The sequence below is a fragment of the Apus apus genome, chromosome 1 (assembly GCF_020740795.1).
Source record: "Apus apus isolate bApuApu2 chromosome 1, bApuApu2.pri.cur, whole genome shotgun sequence".
In the NCBI taxonomy this organism is placed as follows: Eukaryota; Metazoa; Chordata; class Aves; order Apodiformes; family Apodidae; genus Apus; species Apus apus.
The window spans coordinates 17,110,668-17,136,141 of NC_067282.1; the positions used below are offsets into that span (position 1 = coordinate 17,110,668).

At 37.8% G+C, this 25,474-nt stretch overlaps 1 protein-coding gene across 1 annotated transcript in view; it reads left to right on the forward strand.

The window, feature by feature from the left end:
- DDX10 (DEAD-box helicase 10) overlaps positions 1-25,474 on the forward strand; it is a 163,113-nt gene that overhangs the window by 32,341 nt on the left and 105,298 nt on the right. The window contains exons 11-13 of the mRNA XM_051641310.1: positions 6,705-6,792; positions 11,564-11,652; positions 20,169-20,643. Of these exons, the coding sequence (XP_051497270.1) occupies positions 6,705-6,792; positions 11,564-11,652; positions 20,169-20,643 (652 nt within the window). The remainder of the gene's footprint in view (positions 1-6,704; positions 6,793-11,563; positions 11,653-20,168; positions 20,644-25,474) is intronic.

The following is a 25,474-nucleotide window of genomic DNA, read 5'->3' on the forward strand; positions in this document are numbered from 1 at the left end:
AATGCTCTTCTGAGTGATCTGTCCTAGTTTTTTTGTTGTTGTTTTTGCTTTTTGGTCCTGCTCTGGTAGGGGGGTTGGACTTGAGGATGTTCAGAGCTCCCTTCCAACCCCTAATATTCTGTGATTCTATGATCTCTTTCTCTTCTGCAGATTACACAATTACAATTTCTTAGATCAGTCCTTGTTTTTTTTTATACATTTTATCGTACTTCTTTAGTTCTAGACTGTTTCTTCAATTTGTCATAATCTTTCTGAAACAGTTAGTTGAAGAACAGGAAATAAAAGATGTGTCTAAATGGTCACTTTACATACTAGATGGAATATACCAATGGAGACCTGTAGAATCTCTGCTATCTGTACAAAAGAGAACTGACTTTGCAAGAGATGCAAAGTGTATTAATAATAGCATGTAAAAAAAACTCCTTGTATTTCCAGTTTCTATTAAATGCAGAGTAATGTAGGAAAGACAAAAATCTTCAATGTAAAAATAACAGAAAAAACCCCACACCACTAAAAAGAATTGGTGGTAATTTCTTAATTAGCAGCTAATAGGTAGGAATGAGTTAATTGTTCTTTGAGCCTGTCAGTCTAATGCTAATTTAAAAGAGGAAGCAGAGTGTGAAGGAAATATGGAGCAATTGTAAGCAAGCCAGAAAATATGTATGAACCTGGTGCCATTTTGAATACTTAGGTAGTTTACACTATACCATGCCAAAGAGCGTAGAGTGGAGCTAGCAGTAAACTAGAAAAAGCTAAGATAGAAAAGTAAGTTTCTGTGCAAGTGGGTATGGGCAAGGATAGGACTCCTTTACTTAGATAAACTGCTGTTTGAAGGTGAAGATAAGGATATCTAAGCAAAGAAGATAGTCAAGTGTGTGAAGGAAGTGTTTGTGGAGTAATTGTTTTTGGGAAGAAATCAAAATAGTGTGAATCTTGAAGTGGTTATTATTACCTCATTGCTTAAACTTCCAGGTCTGCCTAAAATTAACTATACTGTATTCTTTGAATTCTAATGTAACAAAGGATAGTAAGAAGTTGCCACAACTTACATGGTTATCTGTTTTTCATTATACTTTCCATATACATTTATGTCCAAACTTGTTAAGAAATAACACATACTTTAGGGCTTACTATTAAAATCTTCCAAATTAGAATTGTTTTCAGTTCATTAGCTTTTTCTATTTTAAATTCAATAACAGCGTGCATTAAAGTTATGTGTGTTTATTTTTTTTTAACATCACCCCAAAAATTCATTATTTTACCACACCACTGGGGGACATGTATAATAAATACATTTAGGCAATGCTCTTATCTGGAATCATTATAAGCAAAGTTGGAGATTTTGATGGATAATATGTTTTAACAGCTTACCTTGAGGTCCTGTTTTTCAATCTGCAAAGCATACCTTAGCATTTGTAACACTTTAATGAAGGGGAATGTGTTTACTTAGAATGTATTTACCTACTGTGGTTAAGGCTTACCTGGTTTAGCAGCACACCTCTAAGAGAATAACTAAAGTCCCTGAAAAAAGGATTGTTATTACTTTTGAATGGCAAACTGGTTTAATCCTAAAAATGTTTAACTACACATTTTCTTGGGTTTTGTGCTTCTTGTCAGTTTCCCAAATAATACAACTCTGGTGTGTTTTAGCAGTTGATAAATTGTTAAAGTTTCATTAACCCATAAATCGTGTTCTTGGTCTTCTGGTGTTTATGTGTATTTACCTAATTATAGATTCTCAAGAATTGATTTAAGTTGTGAGTTGGAAGGAAAAGAACATTGGATGCTGCTAACAGAGTTTAACTCTTTAAACTTCTGAAATGTCTTCGGAAAGCCATTTGTTTCTAAAACATCATTGTCAATTAAAGTGTATGTTTTGCTGTTCTTGTTAACTGGCTGTCTAATTTAGGGATATAAAGAACCAGTTTTCTTTTACTTTCCTTCTTTTCTTTTTTCTGACTTAGAAATGGCTCTTAACATTTTGTTATTTCATTTATGCAGAGCTTTTAAAACAGTTCTGTAATTTGAAAGCAGACAGGAGAACTTTTTTCTTCTCTTGAGTACCTATTCAAAAGGCTAGAGTTTGGGCCTTTGTCTTTCAGTTTTCAATCTAAGCTTCCTCAAAGCACCTGTTAGTATGCCATTCCTTTCTGAGCAGCACAATCTGCCAATTTATAGGTAGTGCTTTTAACAATACATCTCTCATAGTGACAACAGAGCAAGAAAAAATGTGAAATATGCAGTAATAAGTATTGTATTTTAGAGCATTGAAATATAGTAAAAACTGAATCTGAAAGTAATAAATGTCACGTACATATTTATAAGGAGTCTGTAATTTCAAAGTTTTAGATGCGAAATGTAAAATGAAATTATTTTTTATAATACCTTATTTGGTTACTCAACCAATTTGGTTGACTAACAAGATAAGAGCTGCTTCCCAATGAGTTATCACTGCAAATTTTGTGTCTAGAAAATTTTATCAAAGGAAACACAAGTATATAGATAGCTACAAGGTAATACTGCTTTCTTTAATATTATGGCAAAAGTGTGGTTGTTGAAGGAAACAACTACAAAACACCTTTTTTCCTTGACAGTGGAGAATGCCTGGATGTGTATTACATATTACAGTAATATTAATACTAGGGAATTAAAATTTACTGCCTCAAAGTTGATGTCATTACTTAAGGACAATTCATTGATGTCACTAACCAGCATGGTTTCCACCTATATGTCATCTGCTGGTGTGAGACTGGTAACTTTGAGCAGCTTTGATTAGGTCCCAGCTCTTCCTTCTCTCTCCAGCCTTCCAGGTCATCCTCTGTAACCATAGGGAGCCACGTTCCAGGCTGAGACCACAGAGCAAAACCTGATGCTGCTTGGAAGCTGGGTGGAATATGGAAACTCGTTTGCTGCATCATGGCAGCATGGTCTTTTGAGTGCTTTTTTGTTTAAATTCTGCTTTGGAGGGAATGGGTTAGAGACAGTATCTAGTTGAAGTGGTCTTTGTATGCTGGTGTTAAAAACAGGGGAAAAGAGAGGAAAGCAGAGTGGGTATTGACCAGGAAATTTGGGGAGTGCTGTGTGGTCAGTTCGTAAGACCCAAGCAAGCCGAGTTTAGCTTTGTATCATGGCACAGTCAAGTGTGGCCATTTATGCAACTGCTAGGCAGAAGAAGTTTCAAGAAGTGATATGGGTCCTTCCAGGCAAGATTTGTACTCACAGAATAAAACAAGAAAGAAGCAGTCTAGCTAAAATGCCAGGCAATATCATAAAATTTCCTTCTAGTCTTTTCATAGTTGGTTCTAGCTCACAGGTTCTGAGCTGTTTAGGCAAGCTTATAAATTATGATAATTTAAGTGTTTAGATTTTGGGTTTGTGTCTCTCTGCAAATAGTCAAATCTATATAATTATTCTAGAGTTTTATTTGTTCAGAAAGAAATAACATTCAAACCAAAACCCAATTTAACAATGCCCAGCTTTCTTATTGTTGGAATCCCAGCATGAGACAAAGATGACAATGGGTGGTTGTCATGACACAGTGTTGGAGAGGAGAGAATCCAGTATTACAATTATTTTTTAAAAATGCAGTCATGCAAATATTGTCATTCATTAACAGACACATAATCTCAAAATGTTCTTGGGGCACCAATTTTTTGGCTGACATTGCTTAGATTTACACCACATTATCTTGCTGTGCTTTTACCTGTAAAGTATCTTGTGTCCTCTGTCTTTTTCAAACCCTATTCTTGCAAATTTCAACCTAATTACTCAACCCAAAATTTATGTGCAGTCAACAAAATGTTGTTATATCTTGTTTAAGATTATTGTTCATTGTGTTGAAGCCCCAGTGATGTTGTCTCCTGTAAAAAATGGATTATATTCCTACAGTAATAAACTCCTGGAAAATAATGCATAATAGCAGGCCCAGGTGAGACTTGGGGTGCATTTGGAGTTTGACAGTGGCAACGAGTAGTTCACAGTCCCTCCTGCTCTTTGAGTGCAGCTCCAAGGCCAGTTTTGCATTTACTTAAAGATTTTGTGTAGACAATGTTTCCCTAGCTTCTGTGAGCTTGCAACTGCCAGGTGCTTTGCTGACATCAAGTATGACATCAGCTGTTGCTTTCCTATTCTTAAAACCTGCTGCTGTGAAGGATAATCCAACCCATTAGTCATGTTTTGCTTCTGACTAAGCTATGTCGGCCCTTGTGTGTTTGCTTTTTTCTTCAGGTCCTTACGAATTGTTTTTTTCAGTATCAAGGGTAAAAAATTGTTTAACTTCTCTTTTTCTCTCTTTGAAGATGAGCCCTGTTAACAGCTCTCTGTCAGGTTTTGATCTATCTCAAATGAGTTCTTAAGAATAGATACAACTATGACTCAAAAGTGCTTTGACTTTCTCTGTAGTTGCTAAGGAGCAAATTTCTTTTGACCCAGCTAATTTATCCAAGCACCTGTTTTCCTGGGATTTGAGATTCTGGTGTGAGCTTGGAGTGTGCTGTATCTGTTATTAGCTGTGTGATGGCAGCTGCTACTTTGAGTCAAGACAAGAAAAAAAGACACTGATGTGATGTCATCTCTTAGTAGCTTTTCTGTAACTTAACAGCAATCCAGCACTTTTCTGGACTGTCTTACTACTGGTGTTCATGTTAATTTTTAGTATTTTTGTTATGAATTCTATCCTTCGTTTACTTTTTGTATTTCATTTTGTGTTTGTAATTCTTATTTTATCCCAGTGTATTTGTGCTTTTTTTTGCATTTGTCTTTATTTCTACTTTTAAGTTTTCCTCTTGAGTTTCAGGTCACTGTAAATTTGTTGATTTCATCTAGCCAGACCTTTTACTTTTTCTCCTGTCTTTCCTCTGTAGTGAGGTAATATACTTTGTGTTTGTTCGTTCTAACACAGTTTGTTATAAAGCAAGTCACTGCTTTCATTTTGCTGTTCTACCATTTTTCTTTTGTTAGGGTCATATATGCTTTCACTGTCACCTTGTCAATCTTGTTTTATAGAAAAAAATCCAGAAGAACCTTCTGTTTACTTTTTCAATCTTTGGTATCTTGTGTGCATTCCATCCTGCATTGCATTTCAAAGACTTGTTGGTCAGTTTGTCCCCCACTGAATTTTTCATGCCTCTTCTTTTCTTTCATATGCCTTTACAGTTTCAGTGCAAATTATGTTGGCTGGCTTGAAACTGGAACTCTTTTTTTTGATCTTCACTAAAACTGTAGCTAAATAGCTCTTCTGTGCACAACAGTTTTCCACTGACTATGTCTGACAGAGATAAGAAATTGAAATGGTGAGGGAATAAAGCTTGATGTCTATAATTTTAAGTATTCCTTGGCAGTACTCTCCAACTCCTTGCTTAATTGCTGCTTTCATATTTAGTAAGAATAATAGGTGATCATAATGGCTTATGTTACAAAAAATGAATATAAAATGTCTCTTGCCTAGTATTGTAATCAGTCATGTTTTTAGACCAACTTGCTGCTATGTGAAGAGGCATGACTCCTTCTCTTCTTTCCCCCCAACTTCCTTCGGAAAAGACTGTTTTGTTGTACACTGTGAAATGACACATGGCATACAGCAGCAAGAACCAGATTAAAAGATCTGATAGTTGTACATCTCTTTTGAGCTCTACTTGAGGGATAACCTCCTGCCATGTTTGGTAGGTTGTATGATAAACTTAGGTGGAACTATGAGATCAAAACCAGAAGTGAATAAGAAAAGATCTGGGCAAATAGTGGCCTTCCAGTACTTGAAAGGGGCTACAGGTAAGCTGGGGAGGGGCTTTTTATCAGAGAAGATAGTGATAGGACAAGAGGTATGGGTTTTATACTGAGAGAGGGGAGTTGTAGGTTAGATATTAGGAAGAAATTCTTCACTACAAGGGTGCTGAGGAGCTGGAATGGGTTGCCCAGGGAGGTTGTTGATGCCCCATCCCTGGAGGTTTTTAAGGCCAGGTTGGATGAGATTTTTTTGTGCAACCTGATCTATTGGTAGGGTTCCCTGCTCATGGCAGGGGGGTTGGAACTTGGTCTTTAAGGTTCCTTCCAACCTTAATGATTCTGTGATTCTACGAAATAGTGTAGTTATCACTGGAATAAGGATAAAAATCCAGAGTCTGGGAGAAGACTTTGCATACCTTCTTACTAGGTTTAATGGAGTTTTCTATAATATAGTCACTGTTCTTTATTCACTTTATTAATTTAAATCTGTTTAATCTCAATGTCCTTTTTTTTTGCTTATCTGACTGTAACAAAGAGCTGTTTGAATTTCAGTATTCCCAGGGCAATGGATTTATTTAAGCTTTCAAAAAATGCTGAGAATTTCCTTATAAAGACTGCCGTCTTAGTTTAAAGTGGTTCTATATAATTCATTATGCTTCTTCTGTGTTTTTTTCAGCATTTTTATAAATTCAGGAAGTTCTTTTTTGCTGATTTTGACTTAGCTTCGGAATAAGCTTCACCACCTTCACTGAAAGCTGTCTCTGGATAAAAAGTCTGAGTCTTTTCTATATTATTTGTTTGAGGAATGTTTGCTTCATTCATAATACGGTTCCATTCTAAGCTGTTTCAGAGTGGTAATAACTTTATGCATATTAAAGCAATGCAAAAGATGTGAAGACAATCCTGAAAACTTAATAGGTGCTTATTTTTAGATGTTCTAATACTTAAAGCTAACTTTATTATTATTATTTTTTTTTAATTAGAATTAATCCTGAAAAACTTACAGACATTCAAAAGAGGATGCAGGCTTTCTTAGCTCAAGATCAGGAGTTAAAAGACAAAGCCCAAAGGGTAAGTCATCTGCTTCACTATATTTCTTGAGGTGTGCTAGTTGAATAGAACTGCCATTGGAATAACTGACCTGTTCATATGTGCCCTAGCAGCAGTGTTTGGAAGTACTATATGCTTCTGGTTTTTAAGCTTTAAAATATGGTATCAGTAGAAATCATAATAATGTATTAGCAGTTGGCAGTAAGTATGCCTGTATAGTCTGTGTGAGTTGACATGGACTCCACATGGGCTCATGACACTCATGCCTGAAGAGCCACCTGGCCTCCTGTTGTGCCATAATTAAAGCATAGGTCAGGTCATAGTTATTTTAGAGTGATAGGTGTGAGAGTGAATTTTTGATTTAGAAGTCACTGCTTCTCAGTTTTGTCTGAGTCTCTCCCAGCTGTCTGCGACCTGAACCTGCCATGGTTTAACCCCATACACTAGTACAGGATGGAACCAAATGTCTGGAAAGCAGCTTTACAGGAAAAGACTTGGAGCAACAGGTTGTCCTAGTGGACAACAGGCTGAACATGAGCCAAAAATGTGCCTTGCAGCAAAGAAGACAACCATAGTCTGGGTGGCTTAGGCAGAGGGTTGCTGGCAAGTCAGGGGAGGTGGGTGATCCTTTCCCTTCCCTCTGCTCAGTCCTGGTGAGACACTTGTAGAGTGCAGAGCTTGATTCTGGGCTTCCAGTACAAGACATGGACATACTGGAAGCAAGACCAAAAAGAAGCGCAAAGATGATTAAACATTTGGAGTATCTCCTCTGTTAGGAGAGAAGTATAAAATAGTCTGAGCCACTCTTCTGAGTGGTGCCCAGTAACAGGGGAGGAGGCAGTGGACGCAAATTTCTATACAAAAAACTCCATTTAAACCCAAGAAAAAAAGTCTATTCTGTGGTTGAACAGGAGAACCAGTTCCATGGAGAGGCTATGCAGTCTCTATTGTTGAGTTTTAAAAACTGAGCATGTTCCTGGGTAGCCTGCTCTGTCTGACCTTGCTTTGAGCAGGATTGTGGACTAAGTTAACTATTCTGTGATTCAGTTAAGCATAATGCTGTTAAATCAGTACAAATACATCTTTCATCATGTATCCTTAGTAGCATGAAGAAGAACAGGACTGTGTACCCTTTTCAGTAACCCTTTTGATTTAAGTGAATAGGTAAATTGGTAGTTCTTCCTGAGAGGATTCTTCTTGGGAAGCTGATAGTGAACATTTAAAAATAATAAAAATAAAGAAAAAAGATTACAGAGTGGTAGCATGTTTTGTTCCTTGGCTCAAGAAGTCAGAAAAAAATGAAACCATGTAGGATTCAATATGCGCTTGCAGCCCAGAAAGCCAACTGTGTCCTGGGCTGCATCAAAAGAAGTGTGGCCAGCAGGGCCAGGGAGGTGATTCTTCCCCTTTACTCAGCCATTGTGAGACCCCACCTGGTGTACAGCATCCAGTTCTGGAGCCCCCAACATAAGAAGGACATGGAGCTCATGGGGAAAGTCTAGAGAAGGGCTAAAAGGTGGTAAGTGGGCTGGGGAACCTCTCCTTACAAGGACATGCTGAGAGAATTTGGGCTTGTACAGCCTGGAGAAGACAAGACTCTGGGAAAACCTCATAGCAGTCTTCCAGTACCTGAAGGGGCTACAAGAAAGCTGGGGAGGGGCTTTTTAGAAGGTCTAGTAGTGAGAGGAAAAGGGGTAATGGATCAAAACTGGAAGAGGGGACATTTAGGTTAGATGACATTAGGAGGAAATTCTTTAGACTGAGGGTGGTGAGACACTGGAACAGGCTGCCCAGGGAGTTCTTGGAAGTGTTCAAGACCAGGTTGGACAGGGCTTTGAGTAACCTGGTTTAGTGGGATGTGTTCCTGCCCAATGCAGGGGGGTTGGAACTAGATGATCTTTAAGGCCCCTCCCAACTCAAACCATTCTATGATTATATGATGATTCTGTGATTTATGTGCCTGCTTTCTTAATCCATTTTTATTATTCTATCTCCTGAATATATACCACAGTTTGTCCTTTCTCAGTGGTAAAATTCAGTGCATTGCATGAAGCAACTTTCATAAATTAGTACCAAGATAGCTTGGAATAGCTCTTCCAGATAAGATGGAGAATTGTGTGGAAGGGACTATGAATGGGATTTCTTTGCTGTGCTGACTAATATTGGGAGACTCCATGAGAAATACATGAATGTCACCAAGACTTTAGCAGATTGGGGTAAGGTAGGAAAACTTAAAATTGCTAGGTAGATTTCTGGACTAGAATGAGCTGGTTGTAAGAGACGGTTGTCCTGGATGGTGGCCCATGAAACTGGGCATTATGCTGCCTCTTGCCACCACTAGACATGTTTGCTGACCTCACACTGGTCTAACAACTTTTTTAGACAGTGAACTCTTTGGGATAGAGCTCACTACCTGCATTATTGAAGTGCTGCAACATGTTGGTTTTCTGAGGTTAGTTGGCTGTTTTGTTTGTTACTAAACTGTGTGGATATCATGAGCCTAGTTGTACCCTCTTCTAGACTATGCAGGTATTGAAATTGAGAAGCAGGGGAAACAAGATGATTGGAACAATAATAAGAAAATCTTTTGGGTAATTTTTTGTTATACATATAGGTCAAATTTAACGAGCACTACCAAAGGCCAAATGGTCAGAAATGCAGAAAGGCCAAAGCCTGAGAAATCCAAAATTGCAGAAAGGCCAAAGCCTGAGAAATTCAAAATTGCAGAAATTCTGAATTACTCTAAATAACATTTTATTTGTCAGAGCTAATGTGGAGATTGGTGGCACCTGAAGATAATCTCATAAACCAGAGTGGTAGCATAAAATAAAAAGGGGATCACAAATGCCTAAAGAGAGACTAAGAGTTGTAGCCTTTCTGTTAAACTGGGGTGGATGTAAAATGAGGTAAGGTGAACTAGTCTGTCTGAGCTTTTATTTATAGCTGATAGTGATGAATAGGCACTTCTAGGATTCATCCTGACACAGATACCTTATAAACCCTTTGAGATGGATGAATGGCCCTGTGTTTGCACTGTAGAGGTAGCCTGTGTGATGTGCCCTAGCTCAGATGCCTGCAGTAGAGACACTGGGTCAGAGGAATGTCATTCTTTCTTTCCTAAGCAAGAAGCCTTATATCAAAGTGCTTGAGGAAATCAGTGGGAGCTTTGTGAATAAAATGTCTAAGGCTATGTTGAAGGGACTATGAAAGCTATTTTTGGCATTTAGGTATCCCAGGTTTTTGTAGTTCACAAAGTATTACTTGCAGCATGTGGAATGTCAGCGTAAGCTTCATCCCAATGTTGCTCAGGCCAGATGTGCTAGTGACATATTGTGATCATCTGCAACTGCCACAGGAAGTTGCAGTTACACCAATTGGTATCAGAAGTGACAGAGCATTGGGTTGAGGGAGGACAAGAGTAGGAGGAAGCCAGCATCAGCTCACTTGGAATGAAAGTGCTAATACTTGTTTCTGGCTTTGGCTTTTTAAGATCTCTTAAAAGGCAGAGAAAGATAATTCTGAATTGGGTAAAACAAAACAATGATAAAGGTTCAAAATAGCACAAGAATAAAATAAAACGTGGGCTGTCTGTTAGTGTTGCAGATAAAAAAAAAATCTGAAAAAAAAATAATTGCCATTTAATTACCTTTTCAAGCCATTTTTGTTGCAATTTTGAGGTATGGACAAGTGGTTTATCAAATAAGTGTCCCTCAATAAAATTTAAGCATGAGTGTTCAGGCATACTGTGCAAATGTGCCTCAGTAATCTCACATGTCAGTCTAAATAAAGCAATAACATAATGCAAATTAAATCCTGGCATTGGGTCCTTGTCTGGAATGCTGGATTTCTCAAAGGGATGGTTGTTGTGCTGTTCTAGCCTGTCTGTTGCAAGCTGCCAAATTCTTGATGTTTATAAGAAATGAATTCCCTTCATGAATGGATCAGATAGCAGTGAAACAGCACAGCTATGCACAGAGGTTCAGGTAGGAGGTAGCTTACTTATGTAGAGGGCATGAGATCTAAGTAATTGCCTCCTCTGAGCCTGGGGGTCGGTGGTGATGGATGGATAGAGTCCTCCCTGGGCACCCGCCATGGATGGAAGAGGAGGGAAGAAGAAGAAGCAGGAAGGAAGTTGTCTTCTGTGATCTCTGACCTTCCTCTGAGCTTACGTAGATATATGGAATGGAATATCTCTGGCCAATTTTGCTGCCTAATTCAGCCTCCTATGGGGCAGTCATAGATCTCCCTGTAGTGTCTTAGCTGGCAGAGCAAAAATGTGACCTTGGAGTCCTAGCAGTTCCAAAAACATTCTTGCATTTGTTATCAGTCTAAGCTGGAACACTTGCTGAAGGAAAAAAAAAAAAAAAGTCAGTAAAATGAAAAGTGGCTTCATCCTGGCTCAAACCTGGACATTCAGGTATCAGAATAGCATAGCAACATTCAGAAAAGCTGGGGAAAAAAATAAAATAAAATTGAATCAATGATGTTTCCTTCTGACTAATTTGCTATATTTTTTTTTTCCTAGGGAAAATAACATGACTATTGGGAAATTCAGCCAATTAATGTTCATTTAATGACAAACTTGAATACTTGAGGCATCACTTCTGTAGTACTCATAAGTTTTGGTTGATGGGTATTGTGTAAAGGAGTTTCAGTCTGAAATCAGTGTTAGACCACTTAATAGTGAAATTCTATTTTGTGTTTAGAGCAACAGTATAATGTTAATTGCATGTTGTTGGTAATGCAATTGTTTCTTTTTTTTTGGTCTTAAATACTTCTATTTTTCTTTCAGTGTTTTGTGTCCTACTTGCGCTCAGTTTACTTAATGAAGAATAAGGAAGTATTTGATGTTTTCAAATTGCCTCTTGCAGAATATGCCCTGTAAGTATGGTCAACTTGGAAAGTGAAAACTGTATAGTGAGTAGTTTTGCAGTATATGATAGCTTTAAATAGCTGTTTTGCCTGTGTTGACACACAGAATTTGACAGTCTTGTAGTGTATTTACAGTTTCATATTTATGCTGTGCTTTTGCATATTTTCAAAGACATTCTAAATAGAAATTATATGTAAAAGCCATATAACTCTTATAGCTGCAAGATAGGTAGTAAGATAGAAGATAACTTTGCTGTATATGATAGGAGACAAAACTTCTGAAGTAAAAGGATAGAGAACAATAGATGTTGTGGTTTTTTTCTTGTTTGTTTTTTTGCCATCCTGTAAAGTGTATTATTTAAAAAGAATCTGGAGTATCTTGCAGTCTTGTTTTGAGTGTGATTAGAACATTGCTCCTTGGACTTAAATTACTTTTCAGAAGCTTCAGTGCTCTTGGTAAAGATGAAGCATCTGGACTGGATAACATCTATTTTCCTATGTCTGTTTTTGTACATAACTTTGAACCATTCCATATTTTGTATGGGAGTGAAATTAATTTTGATTAAGAATTGACTTAATTAAGATTGACTTTACAGCTGACAAGCACCTGAGAGTGTTTTAAGATGTGAATTTTTTGGAATAATCTCATGGGACATCAGGTAGTCAGAAGGGAGCAGGAAGGTATTGAAGGTGTTGAATGGTGCATGGTAAATTAATTTTGTGTCTGTGAAATTTCATACAGAGAAGACTTAAGTCTTCAAACTTGTCAGCACATGGCATAATGAACTAAAACGTGACAAATTACTAGACTGTAGAACACCTGGTCTTCCTGTGCTATGCTGCAGTTAACATGATTATGTTTTTAAGTTATATAAGCCTATTTTAAAAAATGTTTTCTTACATTATGATCTGAGAAATTTTTAAAAAGGAAAACTAGCAGAATCTTGAAAATTTTCACTACATATATTGCCTGCCCCTTCATCTGTGTGATTTGACAGCATTTTTAAAACCTTATTCTATGTCTTACTATGCTGAATGGAAGAAGTAATGGCAGAAGATTAGGACTAAGAGGGATGACCACATGAATTTAACCAGTGTGTTGAGAAACCAGCTGACAGATGATGATAATGCTGAACTTTTGGAATCCCCATGCCTCTTTCTGGATTTCAGCATAGTGTGCCAATTAGGATCTGATACTGATGTGAACAGAATGATCTGCAGTTCTGTTCTCTCTGTGCCAGGCTTTGGCCCCTCATCAGTATCAATTCTAATCGCAGCTTTGCAAAGTTACTAATAAGTCATTTGTGTATTAAAATGTAAGAAATCAGACAGTTGTTTGTAGAGAGGAGGGGTTTAGTCAAGACTATGAAATACATAGAAGCATAATCAAAAAGTCAAAAGATAAGAAATCTGGGAGATAACTTGGAGATTCCGCTCCAAATGAACAGTTTGTTGGCCTTCTTCATCCCCACTCTCTGGACTGCTAGTATACCTAAATAGACCCTGCAGTCCCCTGGCTTTCAATTCAGGGCACATCCACTCATGCAGTGGATCAGTCAGCTTAATTTATCTGAAGGGCCCTCAAAGTCTGGAATGTTTGAATTCTGCATTGAGAAACAACCTTGGTTTAAGTTGTGTGTGCAAACTTGTGGCAAAACCTGGAATGAGAATCCTTTCTTCCCTTTACCTTTGATGTATGTTCTCCAAAAGTATTTCAGCCTTTCTGGGGAGATTTACTGCTCACTTGATAGATGTTACTCCACTAAAACTTCTGCAGAGAAAATAAGCTGCTTAATGCCCCTGTCAGGTTTGCCTTTCATTCTTTCAAACTGTTGCCCACTTTCTCCATTGCTCTCCTGCTTGGCATGTCTGCACTGAAATTCTCTTAAGTGCCATTGATAGAGTCTGCAGAAAAGCAGGTGTTTTTTTTTTTTTTAATTTGTATGTATTATGTATAATTATTCCATATGTAAAAAACAATATATATATAATAATTAAAAGTTTGTGTGTGTATGTGTATACACAAGTATTTTAGAGATTGATCACCTTTAAGCTATAGTACATTAGTATTCCCTCCAGTATCCTCTCCTTTCAAATTGCTATGGAGAATAATTTGCTGGATGAAGACTTGCAGAGAGAGACCTTGTGTTAACATTGTCAGTCTTTAAGTTTGGTGCAGGAGAACTTTGATGCTTGCATAAAAAATAAATGCATCTTTTCATTACAAAGGGCAGCTTTGAAAACATAAGAAAATGTAAACAAGCAACAGGGCAGAAAGGAATAATTAGTTAGTCCAGCCTCCTGGATAGGAGACAAGGGTAAAGAGGAGGCAGGGATTTGAAATACTGTACTTCTCAGGCACTTAATTTTGTTAAATGCTAACACATGTGTCTATGTATCAGTGTCCAGGGGCAGTTCTTAACAGGCGAGTGCACTGGATGGATGGGTTAAGCATAGCTCTAAGGGCTTGCCAGGGAAGATAATTTAATCTGTGAATTTTTTTTATGTCTTCCAGGAGGAATGAAACTTATTTTTCTCTATTTATCCCTGTATTGGCACATTAAGAATAAATAAAGCAGGTTGAAGCCAAGTTATTTGGAAACGTCTGATACACACAACTTAGTATCCAGCTAATTTTGCATGTGTTGCTTTACGGATCAGTGTCACAAAGCAGCAGGTAGCAGCAGGTGCTGTTGGGTCTGAAGTGGGTGATACCAGGATACATGATCCATCTGTCCACATCTGTCTGTCATCTTACTGACCAGGGGAAGCAGCCACTGCACTCTCACCCCAGTCCCCCTGGCTATGGATGTGGGCTAGACCCTTATTGCATGGTCAGGGCAGAGGGTTTTGTTTGTTACGTTGCTGTAGCTGCCCATGAGCACGTGCAGGGCTGCCCACCATAACCCCAGGCAGCGCCCGTCACAGGCTTTGCACATCTCATCATCCCTCTGCTGGTTCTGGCCCTCCTTGCTGCCCTTGTACTTCCTTTTCTAGACCCCAGTATCCTTCCAACTACAAAGCCTGCTTCTAATTGTTTTTTTCCCAGTTGCTTCTAGTTTTCATACCCCTGTAACCAGACTTAATATTTCTCATGCTCTTACCTAGTTAATCTCAGCCTCCAATGATATTATTCATATGGACCTCATTGTTCACTCTAATGTTCTGCAGAGTTTGGACATTTTTCATGCAGCTCTCCCTCAACCACCTGGATATCCAGTCATCCCTTTCTGAGCGTTCTGTAGCTTTTCTGTAATATTCTGAGCTTTCTGATCTTGCCATACAGATCTCTGAAAAAGCTTCAGTCTCTTCTCTCCAAGTGCAGGGTCATTATTTTCTTAGTCATCATCCTCATTTCTTCTTGGATCTCGAATTGCCTTTTCTCATTTTTACAGCCAAGCCTGCTATTGACCTTCACTCACCTTAGAAGTAAATGTACTTGCATATGCATGAGTTGCAGTTCCAGTAGAGTGTCTCTCAGAGTTGGCTAATCCAGCTAACTTGGACAAATGGTCTTTAATGCAGTCTAGAAATCTCCATTGCTTGTGTTCTGCTGTGTTGCCCTTTGAGCAGGTGCCAAGGTAGCTCAGGTATCAAGAACACCAGGGCCTGCAACTGCAATGTGGATGCTCCTATTAGTTTTGTAAAAAAGCCTACATCTCAGTCTTCTAAGTGATTTAATTTCAACCATGACATCCGTTTTGGCCTTCTCTTTGATCCTGACTCATAAACTCTTGGTTAGCTTGGCCCTCATTATTAGTAGAGTATCATGCATTTAAGCTCTTTAATTTAGAAGGATAGAGCTGGCTAGTAAAATAAATAACACAGCAAAAGCAATTTCTCTATTCATTTTGATTATTAATCAGACCATCTGGAAAGCCTGTTAATTCAGATATGTGTCATTTAAGTTGATTTGATTTCTCCTGTTTTCAAATTGTTGCTCATCCTGTCTTCTGAAAGCATTTTAAATGTTACAGTAGATATAGCATATATTGTGAGGCAAGTAATGTGCATTTCTCCTCTTGAAATAGCTTCTGGGAGTATTTAACCTTTCTCAGGCTATTTTAAATCTTAGTCTGAACTTATTCTATAGTAAAAGAAATCACTGTGCCATGTTTTAATGTGTTCAAATCATTTTAGAGAAGTCATTATGTCTTACATTTAGTAAGTATAGTAACTTAATAGTAGAACAAAGCACTAACTTGTGTGAAATTTTTGTGCAGCAGTTTGGCAGAAGTGACTGCAGGTTCTTTACGACTGACTCATGTTTCAAACGACTAGAAATCTTCTAGTTGCAGATTAGCAACTCCTGTGACACTTAAAAATTAAAAGATTGTACTTAAGTGTCCTGTTGAATTTGTTTTGTGCAAGGACAGATTTTACTCTGAGTGTCTAAGCTTCTGCCTCTTTAAAGAGTTGAGAGATGCCCAGCTTTTCATCCAGTCCAGGTGGAGGCATAGTGAAGTTACTGTGTTAATGTAAACATACTCAAGATTTTTGTATAGGCATAATTAATGAACCTCAGAAAAGGCAGTATTTTAAGTCTCTTATGCCATTCGTTTGAATTAAATTAAAAAATGTTTACTAATGTTTATTTTCCTTATTCAATAACAAACAGGAAAGGTACTCTTTGTAAAGCCACACAATGTTATTTCTTTGGAGTTTTGCTCTTTTATTTCCCAAAAATCTTTGTCAACTTGCTTTGAATTGAAGGAGCTACCTGAGAATTGTAGGTGTTCTGTTACTTCTACACATTCCCTGTACAGTGTTAGGGAATTATGGTGTATGGCCACCCAAGTTTCTTGATGAATAAAACTGTCAACTGTACTTTCATTTATAGCAGCAAAATAATCCATTGGCTTCAGTATTGCTTTTAGAAGCTGATGTACAATGTCTTTTTATAAGAGCTTGCTCCGAAGAAGTCATTTCATTTCACAGCAAAATATGAAAGAGGATTGTTTTCTTGTTTATAAGCTGAACTTGTGTTGCCTTTAAAGGCTACCGTAGTCTGAGGGCTACATTGTGGTGCTAGCATGTTTTTAGTATTCTGTGTTCATGTTAGAGTTCATAAAATCTCACAAAAAACTTACCTACGTTTTTCTCTGTCTTTATGAGAAAATCTTGCACATCTCATATTCCAGAAGTGTGAAGTACAAGCACTAGAATCAAAGAGTAGGTGTAACTTCGATCACAGTAGGATTGTGTTCTGAGTGGCATCTAATGAATTAATGAAAACTAATATTGCCCTTTCTAGTTGATGGAAAGAAACACTGGTTCATGTATTCAAGATTTTTTAGTACGACTGAACTCTAGAATTGATTAAGAATAAAGTCAGAAGAAACTGTTGGATCTCATATTGTATGGAAACATTTGCAGTAGTAGAATATATTTGTCCCAAATTGTTCTGTTTGAAGTATACTATGGAAAAGGGGCAGTAACAGCCAAAATGCAGACATATCTTTGAGAAGCTAGGCAATTAAAAGTGTTTGGGGATTGTCTGTACACAACTTTGTTTAAGCTTATCTACTATTACTTTCTTATCAAATTTGATCTTAACACCTTCCCTTTCCCCCAGGTCTGAGGGCTGTATTACAGAATCATTTTGGTTGGTAAAGACCTTTAAGATCATTGAGTCCAACTGTTAGCACAGCACTGCCAAATTCACCACTGAACCATGTTCCTTAAGCACCACATCTGCTTGTCTTTTAAATACTTCCAAGAATGGTGACTCAACCACTTCCCTGGGCAGCCTGTTCCAGTCCCTGACAACCCTTTCAGTAAAGAAAGTTTTCCTAATATCCATTCTAAACCTCCCCTGGAGCAACTTGAGGCTGTTTCCCTATCACTTGTTTCTTGGGAGAAGAAACCAACCTCCACCTCCCTACAACCTCCTTTCAGGTAGTTGTAGAGAGCAATAAAGTCTCCCCTCAGCCTCCTTTTCTCCAGGCTAAACAACCCCAGTTCCCTCAGCTGCTTCTTGTAAGACCAGTGTTCTAGACCTTTCACCAGCTTCATTGCCCTTCTCTGGATTTGCTCCAGCACCTCAATGTTCTTCTTCTAATGAGGGGCCCAAAACTTCTGGTTGAAATGTTATTTGAGTTCTGATAACACTGGTCATTTTTGGTAGAGTTGCTAAGCAATGTAGAAAAATTGACAAATGCAGACTGATCCGTAATTTTATTGGATTATAAAAGTCAGGCATCATTGCAGAACAGCAGTCTGGCAAGTAGGATTTCATGTTTGATTGAGAAAAGCTGTGGTTAAGTCACCTCCACATCATGGGCTGCTCTTTTTGACTGTTTTTAATCTTCTCCTGTGGAGAGGAATCTTTGATACTAGCTCTGGAGACATAGAAAAGAAGCTTTGACAAAATTGGAGTTTGCAACCCCATGTACTTTGTGTCTGTCTGCATGAGAAAGAGAAGTGAACACAGATTGCTCAGTTGCCATACAATACTGCTAGCCGTAGTTTGTCAACAGTTGACAGCAATACTTTATGTAGAATAATGTGAAATCTGGAAAGGCAAGAAAGTGTTTCTCTTGCAAGGGTTGTTTTTTTTTTCCCTACTTCGATGCTCTTGCCAGAGATTGCACGTTCATGGACATTGCACCCTTGTCTTTATATGTGTTTTACTATGCCTGGTGCTAAGGCCCAATTACAGGTTTGAATCTCCTCCAGCTGCTGCAATGAAGCATTGCATCTGCTTTGTTTGGTTATTTTTGTTTCATTTAGTCAATAGGCCAAACTTTAACGCATAGTTTCATTGCAAAGGTAATTAGTGTTAGCTGTCAGGCACTAAAACAAGTTTAAGATTGCTGGTTGCTCCAATTTCAGTTCCCATTTAAGTTCACGTTTGTGTTGTGTTACCCTCTCAGCAGTGCCCTTTCAATAAATGTACAAGGTACACTGGATGAAAACTTCCTTTGATCTTTTTTCTTAAAACTCTATGTTTTTTATTATTGCTGTTAATTACTGTTAAAGGGTTATAAAAAATACTTAAACAGAGTTAACTTTGCATTAAAACAAAGACACTTTATTGAAAAGCCTGTTTCTCATCCTAATGGAGTGAGTTGCTCTTTTTGGGTGCATGCCAACTTTTCAGTGTTTTAACCCTTGGCCAGTACCAAAGCTGCCCTGTTTTAACCACAGATGTGGTTGCATTTGGTTTTTTGTTTGTTTCTCATTTAAGCATGATGCCTCTCACGTTTACTACTTAGTCCCATTGGCTACCATTAACAATTTAAGCCTCCATGTGGCCTACAGTCCACTCTTGCTACTCTGTATTACCATTTGGATGCTTCATGGACTGTTTTTAATGACATTTCCACCAGGGAGTATAGACTTGATTTTTCTCCTGTGACATAAGTCAGGTTTCTTTGTTCAGAGCTTTGTGGTGAAGAGAAGACATTATGCTGTCTACTTGAATTGAGCAGCATTGAGGAAAGAGATGTATAACTGCATGATCTCAATTGAAAGACACTGCTGTTTTATCTGTGTGTGTGCACATCTAGATATGCTGATTAAATACTTAATTCCTTCATTAGGTGTATGTACAACCCTGGAGTATTACAAACACTACAAGTTCTGTTTGGTGTGTTTTTAAACATTGCTGTGGTCTCTGTATTCCTTGCACAGTATCAGTGTCACCCTACATTTTTTATTCACCTAATGAATGGCCTCATTGACTCAAAAAGAAACTAAAATACTGCTTTTTTAATTTGGACTTGACAGGGTCAGGTGTAATAATACTGGGAAATTACAAAGCTTACTGAAGTCAAATGGTCTGTTAGAGGCAGATTATATTTTCCCATACAATGCTCTCCAGTATTGTTACTATACAGTATTTTTGCTTTTTGGCTATTTTTTTTCTTCATGTATAAAGTATTAGTATGACTTTGAATTGTCATGAATTACTGGGTACTGTTGGCACTGCTTGTTATGTATGCCATGAAGGTAAAGTCTTGTAGAGATATTCAGGCAGGAGAGGTCTCCTTGAAGGGGGAAGTGTCATTCCTTAGCTTTTTCTGCAATTAGTCATTTATCTATACTGTGTTTGTTCTTCTAATCTCTCCATCGCTGTGAGCTGGTGCAGACAATGTCCTGGGTGCACTTCTAGCCGTGAAGGACACTGAGAGAGATCAGTGCTGTCCCAGTGCTTTACATCTGTGTATCTTACATACCAAATTACATTCGTGTTTCTTTCAACATATTTCACTGTGAATCATAGTTAATTTGCTCTTGTCTACAGCTTTTCAGTTTCTTGGTTTGCTTTCTTTCCTGGGAAGATTTGGAACTCTTCTTGAGAGTTCTCAGTTATTCCATTTTCCTTCCTCTCTTGCATTTTTCAAGCTAGATTGTCCTGTCGTAGGCCAAATACTGCTTTGTAAATACATTAGTCAAAGTATATCAATATGAATTTCCATAATTAAAGTAAAATCACTAGAGCAGCCAGTGAGAGCTTTTAATGTAGTCAAAATTTGTGTATCTACCTTTCAGATTAATGTTTGTTTTATTCCATGCTTTAGATCACTTGGTCTTGCAATGGCACCTCGTGTGAGATTTCTTCAAAAAGTTTGGAAACAGCAACATGCAAACGAGGCAGCTGATGGGACAGATCATGTGAAGGAGACAGAGCAAAATAAAAATAATCCCTCCTTAATAAACAAGGAAGGAGTGGAGAAATGCAGAACTGTTTTAAGTGGAAAGGTGTCTTTTAATAGCAAAACAAAGGCAATGGGGAGAAGGAAGGAAACTGAGGAATGTTCTGCTTCCAGTGAAGGTGCTGAAGAGAGTGGTGAGTCTGAGGATGAATCAAAAGAGGTATCTGAGGAGGAGGAGGAAAAAGAAGTTCCTGCACCAAGCAGGATACCAAACCCAGACTCCATACAGTTCTTTGAAAATAACGATGACGACGACGATGATGATACTAAAGATCCTGATTTGCTGACAGTGAAGCGACGGAATGTTTTTGGTGTGGAAGCTAAAGATAATCCTGCACCGGTAAGTGCACTTTACAACAAGGTCTTAATGATTTTTTGTTGGACATGCTCCAAGTAAGGAACAGGAGAAAAGAGAAAATTCAGCTCTTAGCAGAATATTTACTTGAAGTCAGATGTTTTGTCCATATGCATTAGAGGTCAGAATTGCTCCCAAATGATCAGCAGTGTGACTTACACGGTTATCATTTTATGTTACTAGTGTAAAGTAATTTTATTTGCTTAACAATATCCTTGTAGTCACTTCAGTTTTTTTAATAACGTGATTTAAATACCTGGGAAATTTTGACAGTTTAAATTCTTGTCGCTTATTTCCTTGTACCTCTCTAAGTAGCTACCACTTTCAGTAATAATTTTGATGCTGTGCCACAGTTTGTGGCACTGGAAACCAAGCTGCAAGACATGACAAGCCATCTCCTGATAGAAAGCATAACAAAGGATCTTTACACTCACATAGCCTTTAAACCATGGTTTTTGCTTTCAACAGGATCTTTGCTATCAGGAATTGAGCCAGTATCAGAGAGTGAGCCCTCTTCTTGTAAAGCGTGTTTATAAAGGCTTATTAAAATTATTCATGTGGATCTTTCATTTCCTTGGCAAGTTGCTTTAGAATTCAGGATCTGTCTGCCTGGTGTTCTGGGAAATGTTACTTTCATTTAATCTTTAAATGCAGTGTTACAGTAAAGTCGCTTCTGTGGGGCTTTCTAAGTATTTCTATAAAACAGATTTGGTATGTGCATATTGTGAACTTTTTGTGTATCCTTTGCTATATAGCAACTACATCTCTGTAGTAAAGACATCCAAGTGAAATAGCCATCTGGTTCAGCAAGATGTTTTTCTGAACTTACATGCATGCAAGGGGAGCCTTCTGTTAAGCAAAGTATTTATTTTTCCAACTAGTATTTTAAATCTTTCTTCTTCTGTGTTATTTAACAGCACAGGACACTTGTCATGACCTTATGCTAATCAGCCCACTGGTTGCATCTATAAGCAGTATCTTTCCTTTAGTGCTCATTGGAGTTATAGACTAGTTTTATCATCTGACTGTGTGCAGATGAGAAGAAGCACAGTAACCCAACCACTGCCTGTGCTCTCCCCTTTATTGTGGGGAGGCTGCTGCAGGTTGCCATCTTGTCTGAGAATTATGAGAAGAGGATGCTCTTGGAACTACCTTTCTGTTTCTTTTATTCTGAGCCTGAGCTGTCCTGCCCCGGCACAGCCACTGCCTGGCAGTAGCTCATATTTATTAATAAATTTCAGTTTCATTGAAAAGAAAGTGGAGTAAAAAAGATTTCTGCCTTAAAGAAGGATGTTTTCACAGCTTTCAAATTGCTCCCACAACTTTCCAGGCTGAAATACACAGATAATTTAATGTTGCTCTTGTATGTTAGAAAGTATGTTAGAAAGTAAGTCAGGAAGTTATGTTCAGGAAATGGTAAAAGGAGAAACTTTGGTGTAAAAGAATGAACAAAAGAAATTTTATGAAAAGTGCCAGGGATTTATACAGTAATTTGTAACCTCCTTGGGATAACCTTTGAACAGTTTTCCAGCATGAACATTTATAGGTTAATTTGTATTTAGGCAAGTCAGTTATTTTATATTTAGGCAAATCACATTATTTTCTGTGATTTAGTGTTGAAAACTGCAGTAAGGGTTAGTGGATTGTACTTGGTGTTCAAGGTTGGAAGACCTTATATTACCTGAAACCTCTTATACAGGGGAACAAAATAATGAAATTTTTAGTTATTCTTCTAAGCAGCAGTGAACTAAAAATCGAAAGTTTCAAGATCTGTCTCATGAAGAACTTACATATAATTTAAATAAACTCCTACAGAAATGTCTATGGTAGTGCAATATGTGATTTCTGGAAAGCAGAAATGCAGAGTGTACTGTGCCCAACTGTGGGAGCTGGGCTTGATCGCAGTGTGGTGTTTATCACCTTATGTTACTGTGAAAATTGTTGATAAATTGTGGAATATTTTTAATATAAGGATTCTATTTTTACTAGGACTAAGAGAATAAAGGTTTCTGTCGCTAACCATATATTATCCTTTAATGTTTTGTAATACAAGTGCACACAATAGTAATTGCACAGAAAGATTTAGACATTGTGCATCTTTTCTGTGTATACCTCAGCACCACATTTTGTGGATGTTAAAACCAAATTGGTAACTTGCAACACTTCTTATGTTTTTGCCCATTTGTTTATTTTCTGCATAAAAGTTTTGAAGTGATTATTACTGCTCTAAGGTAGGTCAGATAATATCTAAAGAATAAGAAAGAAGTGATCCTGCTGGGGTGTGAGAAGCACTAAGCAGCGTGAGTGCAGTTTTCCTGTTGCTGTGTGTTAGAGTGTCCTTCTAGGGAGGACTTGGGACATTATGAGTATGTACACAAAGGTTTAATTTTGTTTGCATTTATGATTTTAATATGTGTGATTGATTTAGAGCTTCACTCTTTTTACATTATGCTGCTTGTTGACAGCAAAACAACCCAGCTGTGATTGTTGAACTTCAGAGTTTTTTTGTAAATTTTTTATGGTCCCTTAAAACTTTTCAAGTGGGGTATTTACTGGCTGCTTGGAACACTGTAGTAAGCATAAGTGTACGGAAGACTGCCTTAAAATAGTACTTATAGATTCACTGGTGTTAGTCTGGACTGTTAAAGAGCTTGCTGTTTTTGTCCTGTGGCTATGGAAGGAAGTTATTTTATATGTTATGATTCTGTCTCAGTTAGCTGGCTTGCCTTTTAATTAATAAATTTGGAGATGACACTAATCTGGGTGGAGGTGTTGATCTGCCTGAGGGTAGGGAGGCTCTACAGGGGGATCTGGACAGGCTTGACCAATGGACTGAGGGCAATGGCATGAGTTTAAATAAGGCCAAACGTTGGGTCCTGCACTTTGGCCACAACAACCCCAGCAGCATTACAGGCTAGGGGAGGAGTGGCTGGAGAGCTGCCCAGCAGAGAAGGATCTGGGGGTGCTGGTTGACAGCAGCTGAACATGAGCCAGAAGTGTGCCCAGGTGGCACCTTATCACTCTCCACAACTACTTGGAAGGAGGTTGTAAAGAGATGGGGATCAGTCTGTTCAATGAAGTTACAAGTGATTGGACAAGAGGTAATGGCCTCAGGTTGAACCAGGGGAGGTTTAAACTGGATGTTAGGAAGACTTTCATCATTGTAAGGGTCATCAGGCATTGGAACAGGCTGCCCAGGGCAGTGGTGGAGTCACCATTCCTGAAGCTGTTTAAGAGTGGTGTAGACATAGTACTGAGGGATATGGTTTAGTTAAGGACTTATCAGTGTTAGGTTAGTGGTTGGACTCAATGACCTGGAAGGTCTTTTCCAATCAAGGTGTGATAATTATGTGATTCTGTAATCCAATAATATTACATACAATTAAATTTTCTGACATTTCTCAGATATCTACATATCCAGACGTGGATATGTACGTTTATAAAAGCCAGAAAGAACAGACAAGTAAATCTCCCTAACTAGAGATGATGTATGAGTCTTATATGAAGAAACAGAGAGTTGTAACTGGCCTTTGCACAGAAAATGGCTTAAGGAAACATCATTTAATATGTATCACAGTGAAGACATAATCTTCCAGAATTTTCTTCTGTGATGTTGAAAAGAAGGCCTTGTACTCTTCACAGAAATACAAATTATTTTTCAGAGATGTGATTTGCGATGATTGCTTCTCTTATATTGGCTTTTCCTTCTGAATGGGCTTTCTCTTGTTCCATGATACGAGAGAAATTTTCACCAGTCTTGTGTTTATATAGTGCATTTCTATGTGAAGAATCTTCTCCTTCCTCCTACCAGCTCTTACTATCTTCTTCTGGTGCTTTCTAATTAGATCATTTTAAACGGATGTCTTTGTCTCCTTGATGCTTTTCAGAGGACAGCAAGATAGAAAATACCCAAAGGAGGGGAGATGCAAGGGAGCAAGCTGTCTGACTCTGGTGGCAGCAATTTGTCACTTAGGGACAGCCTTCTTTGCTCCTGCTCTAGCAGTGTGTTGTGTCCAAGAGAATAAAGCTGCTCTGGGCAGTGTGCTAGCCAAAAAAGAATATTATTCCTTGGAGACATGTTGCAACGTTAGCATTCTAGCAGAGAAAATATAGATGTTATTTATTTTTCAATTAAATAAAAGTTAATACTGTGATATGCATTATATACTATAAATTCTCCTTCCTACAGAATGCAAGTGCCCTAGGTTCTCAGCCTAGTAACAATGTGCTTATGTATTTCTAGTTGAATTACAGCGAGTAATGATTTATATGACATACAAAATATTTGCATACAAGTGAAATAGGCCTACATTTGGATATTAGCCAAAGTGCTTCAACAATCTAGTCTTACAAAAAATACTTTTTATCAGCTGTAAATGGAAATGAAACCTGCTGATGGTACCTTAAGCCTCTTTATGCACAGCAGCCAACATAGAATGCATTCCACAAAATGGATGGAAAAAATTCAATAAATCACATTTTCTTTCCATGCAACTTCAGTAAATGGTTTCCAACCAAAACTTGTTTTTTTACGAGTGTCTGTGATGTCCAGTTATAAATTCTATGTAATTTTAGAAATTCTTGTCACTAGAAGTGCCTCTGTAAGCTACACAGTCAAAAACATTTGTTTTGGTCCTCAGTTCTGCAGGAATGTTCATTCCCCTGGCTTAATTATTTATAAGTAGAACATTCATAACTTGCCTGCTAGATTTAACTGTATAACAGAGGCTGTTCAGACAGTCCTTTGTAAAAATTCATAATCCAGGTTAAACTCGAGATCTGTGGACTGCTTATTGTTCTGATCTTTCTCCATTGC